Raw genomic sequence first — 15486 nt, forward strand, 5'->3', positions numbered from 1 at the left:
AATACCTCTCCTACCAATCTCCTCAACTTGCTAAAGTCAGCCCTCCTGAAGTCAAGGGCTGCTGCCTTGCTGCAGGCCCTTGACACCCTGCGCTGGATGGTGAATTCCAGTAGGCGATGATTGCTATCGCCCAGCTGGTCGAGGACCTGGAATCCCCTCACCAGGTCGTCGCCTGTTGCCAGGACCAAGTCCAGCAAGGCATTCCCTCTGGTAGGACTGTGCACCTCCTGGGTTAGGTGGATGTCTTGTATCTCAGCAAGGAACCTACATGAGCGGTCAGACCTGGCTGACTGCTCCTCCCAGCATATGTCCGGGTAGTTTAGGTCACCCATGATGACCACGTCCCTTGACTTAATTGCCTCCGCGAGCTGACCTGAGAATTCCCGGTCCAGCTCTTCCCCCTGGTTGGGTGGTCTGTGGTAGACCCCCACCGTTAAGTCCCTTTCCCCCCCAACCCCCTTGTATTCTGACTCGGAGCACTTCAGTCTGCCCCTCCTCTGACCCCCTGCATGCAGACAGGACTCCCTATGAAAGCCTCATAGTTAGCTTCCCACTCTCCAGCTTCTAGTGGGAGGATCTCGGCTACACGCCAACTTTATGGAAATAGGAGATTCCTCCCTAGCTTGCTCCTGTGGCCATACAGCTGAGAACAAGTGAAACTTGGGGGCATCCAAACCCCAAGCCTCCAGGCTTGGGCCTGCACATAGGATGCTCACCAAGGGATTTAGTGTTTGCTGGTAGCAGGGCCACATTTGGTTTTTGAATGACTCACAGATTTGGAATTGATTTGGCTGATTTGACTTGGAACATGGAAAATTAAATATATATATCTATATATCTATATGTATATGAATTTGGTCATTTTTTCTGTGTCACACCAGAGCTCCCAGAGGCTGACTGTCTCTGAGAGCATCCTGTCGCAAGCAGCCTGAACACGAAGAGCAACAGCAGGCAGGAGGCTGGTTGGGAGCCCTCCCAAACCTCCGAGCACCTCAGAACAACAGAGTCCAAGTTGGGATTCAAGACTCTGTGCAGCTGTGTCAGGTCTTACTGACAAACCATCTGTCTGTAAGGAGAAAAAGAGATCTAATTTTGTGACAACTCTAGTCCCTGGTCCTGGCATTGAAGCCCAGCTCCCAGCCAAGGAAAAGAGATGGTTTTTTATTGTCATGTTCTCTGTGCAGAAGGCATTGAGGCCCTCCCAAACACATCCACTTCCAGAGGCCAGGAACACGCTTCTCTCATAGGAACAGCCTCCAACTGCTCCCTGGGTGACATGTTTTCTATCCATGGAGAACCATGGAGAGTCTGGGCCTCACTCTGCTCTCAAGGGCGCTGGATTTGGCTCAGTGGGAAAGGGCTCTTCCCAGGGTGACTCCAGTAATTTCACTCCAGATTCACTCCAGTGTAAGGGAGAGGGCAATCAGGCCTGGTACATTAGAGGTGCAGAACACAGGACAGATGGAGGTGTCATCGTTGTGGTGGTCCCAGTCCTTCCTGGATCTACAAGGGAGGCAGGTCATGAGCTGTAGTAGACCAGAGAGAGACAAGGAGTGACTGGAGGGAATGGTCCCAGCTTTAATACACACCAGAGTTTGACCCAAATTGTGGCTTAGGAAATGTGGCCCAGGAGTGTGCAGGGTAGAGGTTTTGTCACATGTAGCCCTGCAGCAGAGGTGGCGGCCTCAAGAAAGTTGCCATATTTCTCAGTGACAGGCCAGGAACAGGGTTGGGAGCAGGTGAAGATCCAGCTCCAGCTCCCACCGTGCACCTGGCAGGATAGCCATACTCAATCCACACTGGGTGCATGCTCCACTGGGCAGACCCCCAGTAGGGATCACTCCACATTTACCCCTGGACCACTGTGTGGCCCAGGGAGAAGGGACAATGTCACCTGGGCAGCCACTTTCCCTCCTGGGAGGATCCAAGGGAAGCACAACACCTTGCTGCCCTGCAGTGTGTGATCCCTGTGTTGCCATGATTGAGCCCCTGGGAGTGCAGAACAGGCCGGTGCAGTGTGTGGGCCCACGGGGTGGATGTCGGAGGCTCTCACCATGTCTGTGGCATCTAATCGTTGGAGCTGCCCCTGTAGCACACGCTCACCCACACCACAGCGCAGACCATGCACAGGAACACGGGCACCTTCAGGCCAACCAGGAGCAGGAAGTGGACGTGGCTGTCCTGGGAGCTGTGCAGTTGGGTGACAGTGGGGAGAGGTGAACTCTCTAGATTTGACCACATTTCTTCCATTGACCTGTTCCCCGGCTGCTCTCAGGCTGAAGGTGGGAAGGATGCTTCACCATGAAGGAAAGCAAGCACCAGGGCTTCATCACCTGCCCCTGACACAGACCCCCCACAACCTACTCAGGGATTCATTCATGCAGAATTAGAGCCAGCAGCGGGTCAGTTCCCAGTCTGTCCTTTCCAATCAGTCTTGTCCTACCCGCAGACTCTGCCTCCAAGAAGCTGCTCATCAAAACAGCCCCATGGGATGTTCACAGCAATGATGAGATCTCACACAGGTGTTGTGGCCCCACAGCCCTGGGTTGAGGGTATGGGCACTCACCTTTGGGACATGTTGTGTACAGCAGGGAAACTGCTGACTTGGCTCTCTGTAGAAATTCTCCAGGTGAAAATGGATGCTGTGAACTCAGTAGAAACTGGGGGCTCCATGGATGACAGCACTGAGGATGGAAGCACGGCAAAAGAGACCAGAGCTCCTACCACATCTGTCTCCAGGGGGTCATCCCAAGTCTGGCCACACTCTCGGACCTCTGGGTCTTCAAGGGCCTCCAGGTTTTGGGGCTGGTTGGGACTGGCTCCCGGGAGTGACCCAAACTTAAGATCACATGTGGGGACTCCGAGGTCCTGGGTGGGCTCTGCCTCAGCCCAGTTCTTCCAGAAGGGCCAAGGCTGTTGGGGTGCAGGGCCCTTGGGGGATGGGGCACAGCTCACACCTGGGTGGGCAGCTTCTGCTGCTCCCTACTGTTTCCTCCCCTCAAACCCCTCCTCATGGGGCAATGTAAGCCCTGTACTGACCCCCACCCTCTGCCCTGCTTTGTTATGGGGAAATGTGACCCCCACCGCCACCCTCTGCCCTGTTTCAGGGGGATCAGGCCATGGTAGAGCTCCTGCCCAGGCCAGGATGTCTTGGAGGGGGAAAGAGAATCCAGCTGCCATCCTGGGCTGGTCCTGTGGGGCTCTGCTGGATCTGTCAGGGAGGTGGGGGACAGACAGAGCTGCAGAGTCCTGGGGAGCTTCTATAATGGGAGCACTGGGCACAGGACACTGTGGGCAGAGCCAGGGGCTTGTACCATGTAGGAACCCCAGAGGAACCCATCCAGGCTGGGTCCTTCTTGGGTGATGGGGCCGATGGTCTTCAGGGTTTAATCTCTCCTTGAATTCCTGGGGGCCTGCACTTTGAGAGCCTGCCTGACCACAGCATCTGCCCGCCACCCCCCAACCCCTTTTCTCTGAGCAGGGAGGAAGGGGGAAGGCTGTTACCTGGGGACACAGTCACCTCCACAGCGTGCCTGAGATCACTCGAGAAAGCAATCAGCACCCCGCACAGGTAGGTGCCAGCATCGGCCTTGGTCAGGTGCTCCATGGTAATCGTGAATGTGCGCAGGATGTGGTTGTCCTGAAGGGATAAGCGGCCCTTTTGCACATTGGCCTCCGACCAATCGGTGTGTATCATGTGCTCCCCACTGGAACAGCGGCTGGAAGGCCCTGCTCTACACCAGAGTTTCCCATTCTTCTCGTGACCCCTGTTGTATTTGCATGTCACGGACACTGACCCACCTTCAGGGCCCGTTACTATTTCAGGGCCTATCAGTGCCATGCAACCTGCAGGAAACACCAGCACAGACAGACCCTGAGCCCTTTGCCTTGCAATGATTTCTCCAGCAAAGACAGGGGATAATAGAGACTGTGCCAGGAGTGGGAGGTTGAGGTGAAGAGGCACCACGTTTCTGAATTAGAGACCTTTCCCCAAAAGACATTTTCCTGCAGAAAAACTTGGGTGTGAACGTAACAGTTTGATGTTCTGATTGGGAACAGTGGAACTGAACCTGGTACGGCGGTGTCTGGATCTGGCATCTTGAAACAAGCCACTTTTTCTTTCATTTTGTGTTAAAATGGCCTCTCATTAGCATTTCCATTTCATATTACACATTTCAGGGGTCTTCCCCAAAAATACCTTCCTCTCTTTTTCCCTGCCCTCAGCTTCTCTTCTCAAGCTGTTCTTTGCAACCATGACGGCTAATAAGCCTTAGTCTTTCTTTCTAAGACAGCTGAGAGTCCAACATAATTACATGACTCCAGGAGCTGCATCTTTAAGAAAACTAGCAGGTTTCCTGAGGCTTGGGATAACATCCTGATCCAACAACACTGGATCTTCTGCTCAGCACCAAGTTCCTTATCTTCCAGGCATTTGGAGGCTCCAGCTCCTGCATGAGTTGTATGCACTGCTGCGGTCTAGTTGGGGCTTCTGAGCTGCAATGAGGAAGCCAGCAAAGCCTCCAGCCTGTCTCAGTGCATTTCCAGGGATCCCCAAACCCCCTTCATACTCACCGGGGAAGAGAATCCAGAGCCAAAGAGGGAGCGCCCACATGGTCCTGGTCCCTCCGCAGCTGAATCGGCTCTCTTTGCAGCTGCCCTGGGACTTGCTGCCTTTGAGGAGAGCTGAAAATGAGCCTGAGACTGCTTCTCAAGTTTGCAGTTGCCACCTCTGTCAGCTACTGTCCTTCCCTGTGAAAATGCTTCTATGCAAATGCACAGGAAGTGGTGCAACATTGATTCTCATGGTACGTATGCTATACGACACACTTTTTTTTTAATAGCAGGTCAGTGTCCGTCCTGAAGTTGAGGCGGGAGGCAGGAGAGGGCAGTCAGACAGGCCAGTGTAGCATCTTGGATCCACAGTTTTAGGGTCTCTCTGTTAAGGGTTGCAATTTGTGACAAAGTCAAAGGTTACACCTTCACTGATTTCCTCTTTCTTGGCTTTGTGATATCCCTGTATCTGGACAGACTCTCTGTGGATAACTTCGGGTGCCCAGAACTCCTCAGTCAGGCTCCCAACAGCATGTATGTAGCTTAAACATCATCAAAGAATGAGGTCCAGGTCTTTGCATGGCATGCTTTTATATCAAGGACTTGGATCTTTATGCCCTGGTGCCCAAGAATGTCTCTAACATCTGTCCCAGCCATACACTTGGTCCAATAATAGGTATCACCAAAAAGCCCCTTGCTTTTCCCGTAAGTGTCCAACATTTTGGCGAGTGTAGGAGATGGGTAATGGAACAGGCCTTGAGCAGGAGGAGCTGAGCAAAATGGGATGTCAGAGTGGAAGTGACTGCTCTTGAGCACTGCAACTTGATCAGTTGCTGGTAGTGTCATCCCCTATGGCCACAGAGATAGAGGATGACAGGGAGCAGCCTGGGGTGAAGGTACGGGCACTCACACTGGGAGCATGCTGTGCACAGCAGGGAGGATGCTGGCTTTGCCCTCGGTAGAAATTTTCCAGGTGCAAATGGGTGTTGTGGAATCAGTAGAACCCGGGGGCTCCATGGCTGATGGCACCAAAGGCAAAAACACTGCAAATGAGAAGAGAGGTATATTGTGTGCGTGTTGCACCTGATGTGCTGCCATCGCTGTTAGGTGACAGTACAATTAAATGTCCTAATGTGATGCAGCCCAGAACAACTCTAGTATAAACTCACCATCCAGCTCCCCCATTGAAATGGCAGACTGGTAAAAAGGTTTGAATCCTCCAAAACGTGCAAGCCTTCATTTCAAAAGCTGCCAAAAGGACCCAAATGTACTTGTATCTCACACTGAATGCATATGCTAAACCTTTAATAGATTAGAGAACAACACAGAGCCAAAGGCAACTCTCTTGGCACTAGGAATCAGGAAATACAACCCCAACCACCACCTCTATGTGTGAGAGAGAAGGGAATGGTCCAAGGGCCTGGCAGCCAGTGCTCTGTGATCAGGAGCCAGCCCCACCATTTGCTCCTACCACATCTGTGTCCGGGGGGTCACCCTGAGTCTGGTCACGCTCTTGAACCTCTGGGTCTTCAAGGGCCTCCAGGTTCTGGGGCTGGTTGGGACTGGCTCCCGGGAGTGACCCAAACTTAAGATCACACGCTGGGACTCCCAGCTCCTGGGTGGGCTCTGCCTCAGCCCAGTTCTTCCAGAAGGGCCAGGGCTGTTGGGGTGCAGGGCCCTGGGAGGTGGGGCACAGCTCACACCTGGGTGGGCAGCTTCTGCTGCTCTCTACTTTTTCCTCTCCTCGAACTCAATGTAAGCCCTGCGCTGACCCCTACCCTCTGCCCTGTTTCTGGGAGATCAGTCCATGGTAGCACTGCTACCCAGGCCAGGGTGTCTTGGAGGAGGAAGGAGAATCCAGCTGCCATCCTGGGCTGGTCCTGTGGGGCTCTGCCGGGTTTGTCAGGGATGTGGGGGACAGACAGAGCAGGGGCCTGGGAAGCCTCTGTGATGGGAGCACTGGGCACAGGACACTGCGGGCAGAGCAGAGGCTCTTACCCTGTGGGAACCCAAAAAGGTGCTCATCCAGGCTGGGCCCCTCGTGGGTGGTGGGTCTGATGTAGGCCTGTGCGAAGTGGCTAGTATTCACTTTGGATTCAGAATTGGCCAATTTGGGGGACAGTGATTCAATTTGGTGATTCAAATCACTGTCCCCTATCAATTCGGCCGAATCTGATTTGGAGATTCAGCTGCTGCCGAATCAGCCGAATCTCCAAATCAGACAGGCCTCATCCCCCGCCTGCTTTCCCAGTCCCATCAATTTTTTTTTAAGAGCCAGGAGCTGGGGCGGGCTGGGCAGCCACGGGGGTGCTGGGGGAGCAGACGGGGGTTGGCGGGGGCTTGGGAGCAGGCAGGGGATGGGTCCTGGCGGGAGTCCCCCCATGGATGTGGTTACTCTATATAAAATAAGAGGTCCAAAGCAGGGACAGAAAGAGCACTTTATTGAAGTCATTAAAGTATTTTGAACATAGGGAAGAGGGAGGGAGATGTCAACATTGTGGTGGTCCCAGTCCTTTTCCGGTCTACAAAGGAGGCCAGTCATGAGCTGTAACAGACCAGAGAGAGACCAGGAGTAACTGGAGGGAATGGCCCAGCTCTAATACACACCACTTTGGCCCAAACCATGGCTAGGAAATGTGGGCCAGAAGTGTAGAGGGTGAAGGCTTTGTCACATGTAGCCCTGCAGGAGAGGTGGCAGCCTCAAGAAAGCTGCCATATTCCTCAGTGACAGACCAGAAACAGGGTTGGGAGTGGGTGAAGCACTGGCTCCAGCTCCCACCGTGCACCTGGCAGGATAGCAGTACTCAATCCACACTGGGTGCATGCTCCACTGGGCAGAGCCCCAGTAGAGATCACTCCACAGTTACCCCTGGACCAGTGTGGGGCCCAGGGAGAAAGGACAGTGTCACTGGGGCAGCCACTTTCCCTCCTGGGAGGATTCAAGAGAAGCACACCTTGCTGCCCTGCAGTCTGTGATCCCGGTGTTGCCATGATTGAGCCCCTGGGAGTGCAGAACAGGCCAATGCAGTGTGTGGGCCCACGGGGTGGACGTCGGAGGCTCTCACCATGTCTGTGGCATCTAGTCGTTGGAGCTGCCCCTGTAGCGCACGCTCACCCACACCACAGCGCAGACCATGCACAGGAACACGGGCACCTTCAGGCCGACCAGGAGCAGGAAGTGGACGTGGCTGTCCTGGGAGCTGTGCAGTTGGGTGACAGTGGGGAGAGGTGAACTCTCTAGATTTGAATATACTCCTCCCACTGACCTACCTGTTCCCCGACTGCTCTCAGGCTGAAGGTGGGAAGGATGTTTGACCACAAAGGTAGAGAAACACCAGGGCTTCAGCACCTGCCCCTGATACAGACCCCCTAGAGCCTACTCAGGGATTCATTCATGCAGTCACAGAGCCAACAGCAGCTCTGTTCCCAGATTACCTTTCCAATCAGTGCTGTCCTACCCACAGACTTTGCCTCCAAGGAGTTGTTCATCAAAGCAGCCCTGTGGGATGTTCTCAGCAATGATGGGATTTCACAAAGTTTTGTGACTGCACAGCCTTTGGTGAGGGTACAGGCACTCACCTTAGGCCCATGCTGTGCACAGCAGGGGGCATACTGGCTTTGTCCTCTGTAGAAATACTCGAGGTAAAAATGGGTGTTGTGGACTCAGTAGAAGCCAGGGGCTCCATGGTTGATGGCATTGAGGTCGGAAGCACTGCAAACAAGACCAGAGCTTTTTTGTGTGCACGTTGCACCTGATGGTGGGGAATGTGCTGCCAGCATTGTTAGGTGACAGCACAATTCAGTGTCCTACTGTGACACAGTCCAGTGCAGCTCTGGTATAAGCTCACCATCCAGCTCCTCCATTGAAATGGTTGGGTGGAAAAAGGTTGGAATCCTCCAAGCCTTCATTTGATGAAATGCCAAAAGGACTCAACTGTACGTATACCTTCCAGTGAATGCAAATGCCAAACCCTTAATAGGTTAGAGAACGACATGGAGCCAAAGGGAATTTTTCTGGCCCTGGGAATCAGGGAGCACAAACTCAGCCACCACCACACTGTGCAAGAGTAGGGAAAATCCCCTGTGTCCTAGGGCCTGGCAACCAGTTTTGTGATCAGGAGCCAGCCCTGCCATTCATTCCTACCACATCTGTCTCCAGGGGATCGCCCCGAGTTCAGCCACACTCTCGGGCCTCCAGGTTCTGGAGCCGGTTGGGTTTGGCTCCCAAGAAAAACCCAGCCTTAGGCTCACGTGTGGAGGCTCCCAGGTCCTGGGTAGGCTCTGCCTCAGCCCTGTTCTTCCAGAAGGGCCAGGGCTGTTGGGGTGCATCTCACACCAGGATGTGCAGCTTATGCTGCTCCCTAATTTTTCCCTTCCTTCAACCCCTCCTCATGGCACAGTGTGACCCCAGCCCCGACCCCCACCCTCACCCTATGCAGTGTTTCTCGGAGATCAGTCCATGGTAGCGCTGCTGCCCAGGCCAGGGTGTCTTGGAGGGGGAAGGAGAATCCAGATGCCATTTTGGGCTGGTCCTGTGGGGCTCTGCTGGGTCTGACAGGGAGGTGGGGGACAGACAGAGGTGCAGGGTCCTGGGGAGCCTCCATAATGGGAGCACTGGGCACAGGGCACTGTGGGCAGATCATGTAGCTCTTACCCCACGGGAACCCAGGAGGTGCTCATCCAGGCCAGGCCCTTCTTGGATGTTGGGTCTGATGGTCTGCAGGGTTTAATCTCCCCTTGAATTACTGGGGACCTTCACATCAAGAGCCTGCCTGACCACAGCACCCCTGGCTCTTTCCTCTGAGCAGGGAGGAAGGGGGAAGGAAGTTACCTGGGGACACGATCACCTCCACAGCGTGCCTAGGATCACTCCATGAATTAATCACCACTCCGCAGTGGTAGGTGCCAGCATCCGTCTCAGTCAGGTTCTTCATGGTAGCTGTGAACACACGCAGGCTGTGGTTGTCCTGGATGGAGAAGCGGCCCTTTTGCACTTTGGCCTCTGACCCACTGGTCCGTATGATGAACCCATCAGAACAGCGGACAGAAGATCTTTTTCTACACCAGAACTTCCCATTCATCTCATAGCCCCAGTTGTACGAGCATGTCACAGACACCGAGCCACCTTCAGGGCCTGTCACCATCCGGGGGCCTGTCACTGCCACACAGCCTGCAGGAAACACCGACACAGAGAGACCCTGAGCCCTTTGCGCTGCAATGATGCTCCCAGGGAAGACGGGGGATGCCGTAGCCCGTGCCTGGCGGGGAGGAGGAGGAGAAGGGGCAACACAGGGCATCACATTTTCTGAATCAGAGAACTTTCCCTGTGATAATTTTTCCTGCAGAAAAACTCTGATGTGATCATAATAGTTTGACGTTCTGATTGGGAACACTGGAACTGAACCCGTCAAGGCAGTGTCTGGATCTGACACCTCAAAACAAGCCAGTACTTGTTACTGTAAGAGGGAGCCCTAGTCCTGTTACTGCAAAGCAGGGTGGCTCCTTTACCCCCAGAGTGTTCAGGGCAGGGCTAGCTGGCAGAGCTGGGGTTCAAGGCAGCCCTGCAGGCCAGTCACCCAACTGGGGTTGTCACGTAACCAGGAGAGAGCTCAGGCCAGAGTTATATAAGCCCTGGGTTGAGCTGGAGGGAGCAGCAAGCCCAGGCAGAGGCAGAATGTGGGTTCCTGATTGCCCAGGAGACCAAATGACAGCAGCTCTGTAGGCTGGGGCACAGGACAGCATGACCCAGAAAGAAAGAGTCATGGAGAAGCAGGCACGCTTCCTCCATTATTTGTTCTTTGTTATAGCCCATGGCTTAGTGTTTATGTTGTAGTTTAAATTGGAAGTTTGGAGGCCTCATTAGTGCCCAGAGGCACATAACCACCTTGAGCCCTGCCAAGGCAGGCTCAAGGCTCCAGCCAGTATTGAGCTGTAGTGGAGCCTGGCAAGGAGTGCAAAGCGCAGAGAGAAAAGGACCAGAGAGCATGGCACCAGAGAGGTGCAGCAGACAGGAAAGGAGGGAGCAGAGCTAGCGCCTAAAGCCAGGTCCAACACAGTGGGCCGAGGCTAGATGGCTTAGCCACACTAAAGGGGCAGTGGCCAAATAGGCCAAGGCCCCAGCAGGGGTGACAACAGTTATATAACACTGGAAAGGCATGGAGCACGGTGTAGGGGGTGGTATGGAGCCCTGCAATTAGCTCTTAAGGCAGGAGTTGTGACAGGGGAACGTCATGAGACCGGTCAACATTGATCTGCCCACCTGTCTAGGGCAGTCTGTCCTGTCTCGTCTGCCATGTCTTGATGTATAAAAACTGATGTAATATACTGGAGGCTGTCCATTAAGTGCCTCAATGCCTAGGGTGTTATACACATCTCCGATCTTCCCTATTCCATGTCCTCTGCCTCACAGATGGCATCTAAAGTATACACTCTGCCTCAGGCTTGCCCTGTGCCTTGGCCTCCTGCCCTTTCACTAGGGCTTCCACTTGTGCCCCTTCACTAGGGCCTCCAACTCATGCCCTCTCACTGGGGCCTCCAACTTCGGCTACTCCGGTCAGCCCATGTGCATTCCTTCAGGCCCCATAAGGCCCTACTGTACATGACCACCGGATCCTGCCCTGCCCCCTAACTAGGACTATGGAGCCTTGCAGCCCTTAGATCTCATGCGTCCACAGACATGCCTGGACTCCACTCATAGTATAATGGCCCACTCAGGTCACAGGTGTCTGCAGAACACCTTGACCCTTCTCCAGGTCCCACACTATGAGCCTGGGTTCTGCCTTAGACCCCACTCAGTGGGCCTGGGTCCCTGTGCTTTTCCCTCAGGCTGTGATCCCCCTATCCTGTCCCCTCCATGGGCTAACCTACAAGGCAGCAGGGGCTGATGCTTTCTGGCGAACCCCATACTCACCCTTCACTGGGGAGGCACTGGTGTGGCATTTCCTGGAAGCTGCCCTGCCAGAAGCAGCCCCACCACACCATCCAACCCCAGCAGAGGGTAGTTCTAGGTCATGCCCCAGGACCAGTACCTCCTGCCATCCCCACCGTTCCTGCCCTGTGCCTCCAAGATGTTATGTGAGAAGCAGCTCCAGCCAGGTGATGTTCACCCTCCAGCTGCTTGCAGCAAACTGCTGGCCCTACTACTCAGGGTCTGTTCTTATCTCAGGCAGCTGGTCCCACTTCCCAATCAGGCAGCCTCCTGCTGGCCATGTGACTCCTGATTGGGAGTGCAGCCACCTGCAGGCTGCTCTGCTGCCTGTTCTGGCCTTTAAAGTGGTAGGCACCAAAGGTGTTCTGCCACATTCCTCACTTCTGGGTGTTCTGTGGAGCGAAAACCCAATCTGGCAAGCCCTGGGGCAGGCCCCTCTCTGAAAACCAAAACAAACATAAAGATGAGGCAGGAAAGTAAAGGGGAGACTGTTCCCAGAAGTGGATTGAAATAAAGGGGACTATGGGGCAGCTCCAGGGGTTCTTGACTGCCCAGAGGATGGAGCTTTGTTACACTTAACTTTTAAAATGGACTCTCATTTGCATTTCCATTTCATCTTGCTCATTTCTGGGCTCTTCTACAAAAATATCTTCCTGTCCTTTTTCCTGCCCTCAGCTTCCCTTCTCAAGCTTTTCTCTGCAACCATGAAGGCCAATGAGCCTTTGTCTTTCTTTCTAAGATAGCTGAGAGTCCAACATAGTCACATGACTCCAGGAGTTGCGTCTTTAAGAAAACCAGCAAATATCCTGAGGCTCAGGATAAAATCCTGAGCTGACAACACTGGATCTTGTCCTCAGCACATATGTCACTGTAGATACAGCCTCAGCACTGAGATCCTTATTTGCACATGCATTTGGAGGCTCCAACTACTGCAGGAGTCATACTCACTGCTGGGGTCTAGTTGGAGCTTCTGAGCTGCAGTGAGGAAGCCAGCAAAGCCTCCAGCCTGTCTCAGTGCATTCCCAGTGATCCCCAAACCTCCTGTCATCAATGTTCCCTCTAAGGTGTAGCGATCCATGAGTGCGCCACTGATCTGTGAGCGCACCGCTTCGGTCCCGCCTCCCCGTTTCACTAAGCCTAGATCTGGACTACGCTAAGCCTAATAGACTAGACTCCTCATGGAATGGATCCTCATGCAGTGGATTTTGCAAAAATCCTCCAAGCACAAGACTGGGGGCTGGGGAGCGGAGCAGTTCCCCAGGGCCGGTAATGGGGACTTCCCATTCATGATGCAGAAATCTTATGTCATGGTTAGACAAAGTGCTTCGGGTAAATGTGATATAATTTACCCAAAGCACCTTGTCTCCGTATGTCCTTAGATCAGCACAGCTGTAACCAGCACCCCCAAACTACATCATGGTTAGGAATGATTCTTTACGCCTGCTCCTTTTCCTCTGATGCAGACCCAGGTTCTGCACCATCCTGCTCTGCCCTGTGCACCTTTCCCTGCTGCAGGTAACCAAAGTAAATCTGACTATGGTGCATCGGGCTATGTAAACATTGTTGCTGGGACAGCAACATGTTGTCTGAAGAGGAGTGAAATGTCAGGGTGCGCTCTTGGCTGCCTCAAGCCACTGCTGCCTGCAGCATTTAATCTGAGATCTGGGGAAGCCATGCTCTGCATGTGTCCCTGCTCCAGGAGCGAGGAGGCACATGGACTCGGGGCAGAGGAGTGGAGCAGTTTCCTGGCAGCAGCCCCCAGCCTCAGCCCCAGCCCCTGCCCCTGCCTCTGCCTCACTTCCAGGACTGAGGAGGCACATGGCCTTGGGGCTGGGGAGCAGACCAGTTTCCTGGCACTGGCAGAGCCCACACCAGCCTCCAGCCCCAGCCCGCGTCACCTTGCCTGCCACAACCCAGCTCCTCTCCAGGTGGGTGCGCTGTGTGAATAAATTAGTGCATGTCCTGGTATTAAATTGTGCATGGCCATGCATGCACGCAGCCTGGAGGGAACCTTGCCTGTCGTACTCACCTGGGAAGAGAATCCAGAGCCAAAGAGGGAGCATCCACATTTTCCTGGTCCTTCTGCACCTGAGTCTGGTCTCTCTGTAGCAGCTCTGGGACTTGCTGCCTTTCAGGATAGCTGAAAATGAGCCTGAGACGCTGCTTCTCTAATTTGCAGTTGCCACCAATGTCAGCTACTTTCCTTCCCTGTGAAAATGCCTCTGAGCAATTCCACAGGAAGTGGCGAAACATCTACTCTTATGGTACATGTCCCTTATGATTCTGTCTTAAAAAAAAATAATAGCAGGTCAGTGCCCAGCTAGAAGGGTTATTGGGTTGGGTTTTTTTCAGACAGGCCAGTAGAGCATCAGATAGGTGCATACTCTACATTGATGATCCCCAATGATCAACACCCCCCCTCCCCCCCCAGACAGGCTCTCTATAGCATGTACTTAGCTTAAAGATCATCTGAGACCCAGGTTCTAGTCCTTTTGTGATATGATTCACAACAAGGACTTGAATCTCAGTATCCCACAACCCCAAAGTGCCCTGGCCACCTAGTCACTGGGTAAGCCTTAGGTGGGAGGGAAGGGTTCTTCACTGTCCATTCTATGTGCATTAGACCGGAATCCGAAGTAAATACTAGCCGATTCACACAGACCTACTAGCAGGGCAGGAGGGAGAGGGGAGGGGGATGTCCCCAGTGCTGTACTGCTCTTTCAGCTCTTCACCCAGACACACACAGTAACAGATTCCTGCCAGGATGGCCACCTATGCAAAGGTACCAACATCAAGTGTTTGACAGTCACCATGTTCTATTACAGCTCCCGGCCTGACTCGTTTCTAGATACGGCTGTATTAGCAGAAGGAGGATGTCCTCCATCAGGTCCCTGCATCTTTGTGCTCAGCTCCTATAGCTGTCTACTAGGCTCAATTCTCCTCTCACTTATGCTAATGTAAAACTGGAGTGAAATCAGTGGAGTCTGCCCTCTCAGGCTGGGGCAATCCAGTGTCTGGGAGATCAGGACAAGGCCCAGAGTCTGTCTGTTTTTCCTGGGGGAAAAAATCACAGGACACTGAAGACTAGTCAAGAGCTTCAGAAGCTTAAGAAACTTCTGGACATCTATCTTGCTGGGATCCTTTGACCTTGCTGTCTTCCTGCCCCTGGGGCAGGGGGCTGGACTCGATGATCCTCCGAGGTCCCTTCCAGCCCCAATGTCTATGAATCCATGAAGCCCTGGATCTGAAGGGGAGGGGTTTATTCTAGGGCTGTGCGAAGCTTCGGGTGCTGATTTGATGGTCCTGAACCACATGGTCCTGGTCCCTCTGCAGGGGAATCTAGTCTCTCTGACAGCCTCTGGGCTGACCTTCAGAAACTGAGCCCTAACACTCAGAGACCAGTTCCTTGGTTTGTGGTTCCCACTTCTCTCACACGGTGCCTGCCCTCTGTATGAGAAGGTCGATCTCATGAGGTTCCTTCCAGCCCTAAACTCCTGTGGATCTGTGGTGGTCACCTGGAGAAGGATGTGGTTCTGTGTCCATTCCTGTGGATATCCAGGGGCCTAACAAAACTGCTCCACAGAAGACTGGAGCAAGGTATGGTCCAGACTGTGCCACGGAGTCAGTCCTCCAAAAGACACACTTTGGTGTTGGTCAGAGTGTCTCTTTAGTTCTCCTGCTGCCTCCAGTCCCCTGGTACTGTCCAAGGTAAGTGGCGGGAGGGTGGCAGTGGGACGTGGGGGGGGATGGGGAGTGGCGGGGGGATGTCCCCAGGGCCACGGGGGTTGAGGACCCTGCCCAGCCCTGTGCAGATTGCTAGTCCGGCTTTGCACCAGAGCAGGTTGCAGGGCTCCAAGTGGCATGCACAGGACCTGTGTCTTTTGGAGCTATGTGACCCACTCTGGTGCAAAGCTGGACTAACGAGCCACATGGGGCTGGCCCGAGTCCCACTACGCGTCATCCTCCTTCCCCCCCGTAGGCACAGCGGAGCAGAGGTGGAACCCAGC

General features: G+C 53.8%; 2 protein-coding genes across 3 annotated transcripts; both read right to left on the reverse strand.

The window, feature by feature from the left end:
- Positions 1-1141: 1141 nt before the first annotated feature.
- Positions 1142-4829, reverse strand: LOC102568779 (CMRF35-like molecule 6). The gene is made up of 5 exons (XM_059733105.1): positions 4573-4829; positions 3505-3640; positions 2567-2684; positions 2054-2188; positions 1142-1526 (listed from the first exon to the last, which is right to left on the reverse strand). Exons 1-4 carry the CDS (start codon positions 4792-4794, stop codon positions 2068-2070), a joined length of 597 nt encoding a protein of 198 aa, XP_059589088.1. The 5' UTR covers positions 4795-4829; the 3' UTR covers positions 1142-1526; positions 2054-2067.
- Positions 4830-6975: 2146 nt separating this feature from the next.
- Positions 6976-13668, reverse strand: LOC102569014 (CMRF35-like molecule 2). 2 transcript variants are annotated; one of them, XM_014601925.2, is made up of 5 exons: positions 13509-13668; positions 9383-9721; positions 8131-8263; positions 7617-7751; positions 6976-7096 (listed from the first exon to the last, which is right to left on the reverse strand). In XM_014601925.2, the coding sequence occupies exons 1-4, from the start codon at positions 13546-13548 to the stop codon at positions 7631-7633; spliced, it is 633 nt and encodes a 210-aa protein (XP_014457411.2). In that variant the 5' UTR covers positions 13549-13668; the 3' UTR covers positions 6976-7096; positions 7617-7630. The 2 variants fall into 2 exon arrangements, with proteins under 2 accessions (XP_014457411.2, XP_019349713.1); XM_019494168.1 differs by having other exon boundaries at positions 6976-7751.
- Positions 13669-15486: the final 1818 nt, after the last annotated feature.

The sequence above is a fragment of the Alligator mississippiensis genome, chromosome 8, assembly GCF_030867095.1.
Source record: "Alligator mississippiensis isolate rAllMis1 chromosome 8, rAllMis1, whole genome shotgun sequence".
Lineage (NCBI taxonomy): Eukaryota > Metazoa > Chordata > Crocodylia > Alligatoridae > Alligator > Alligator mississippiensis.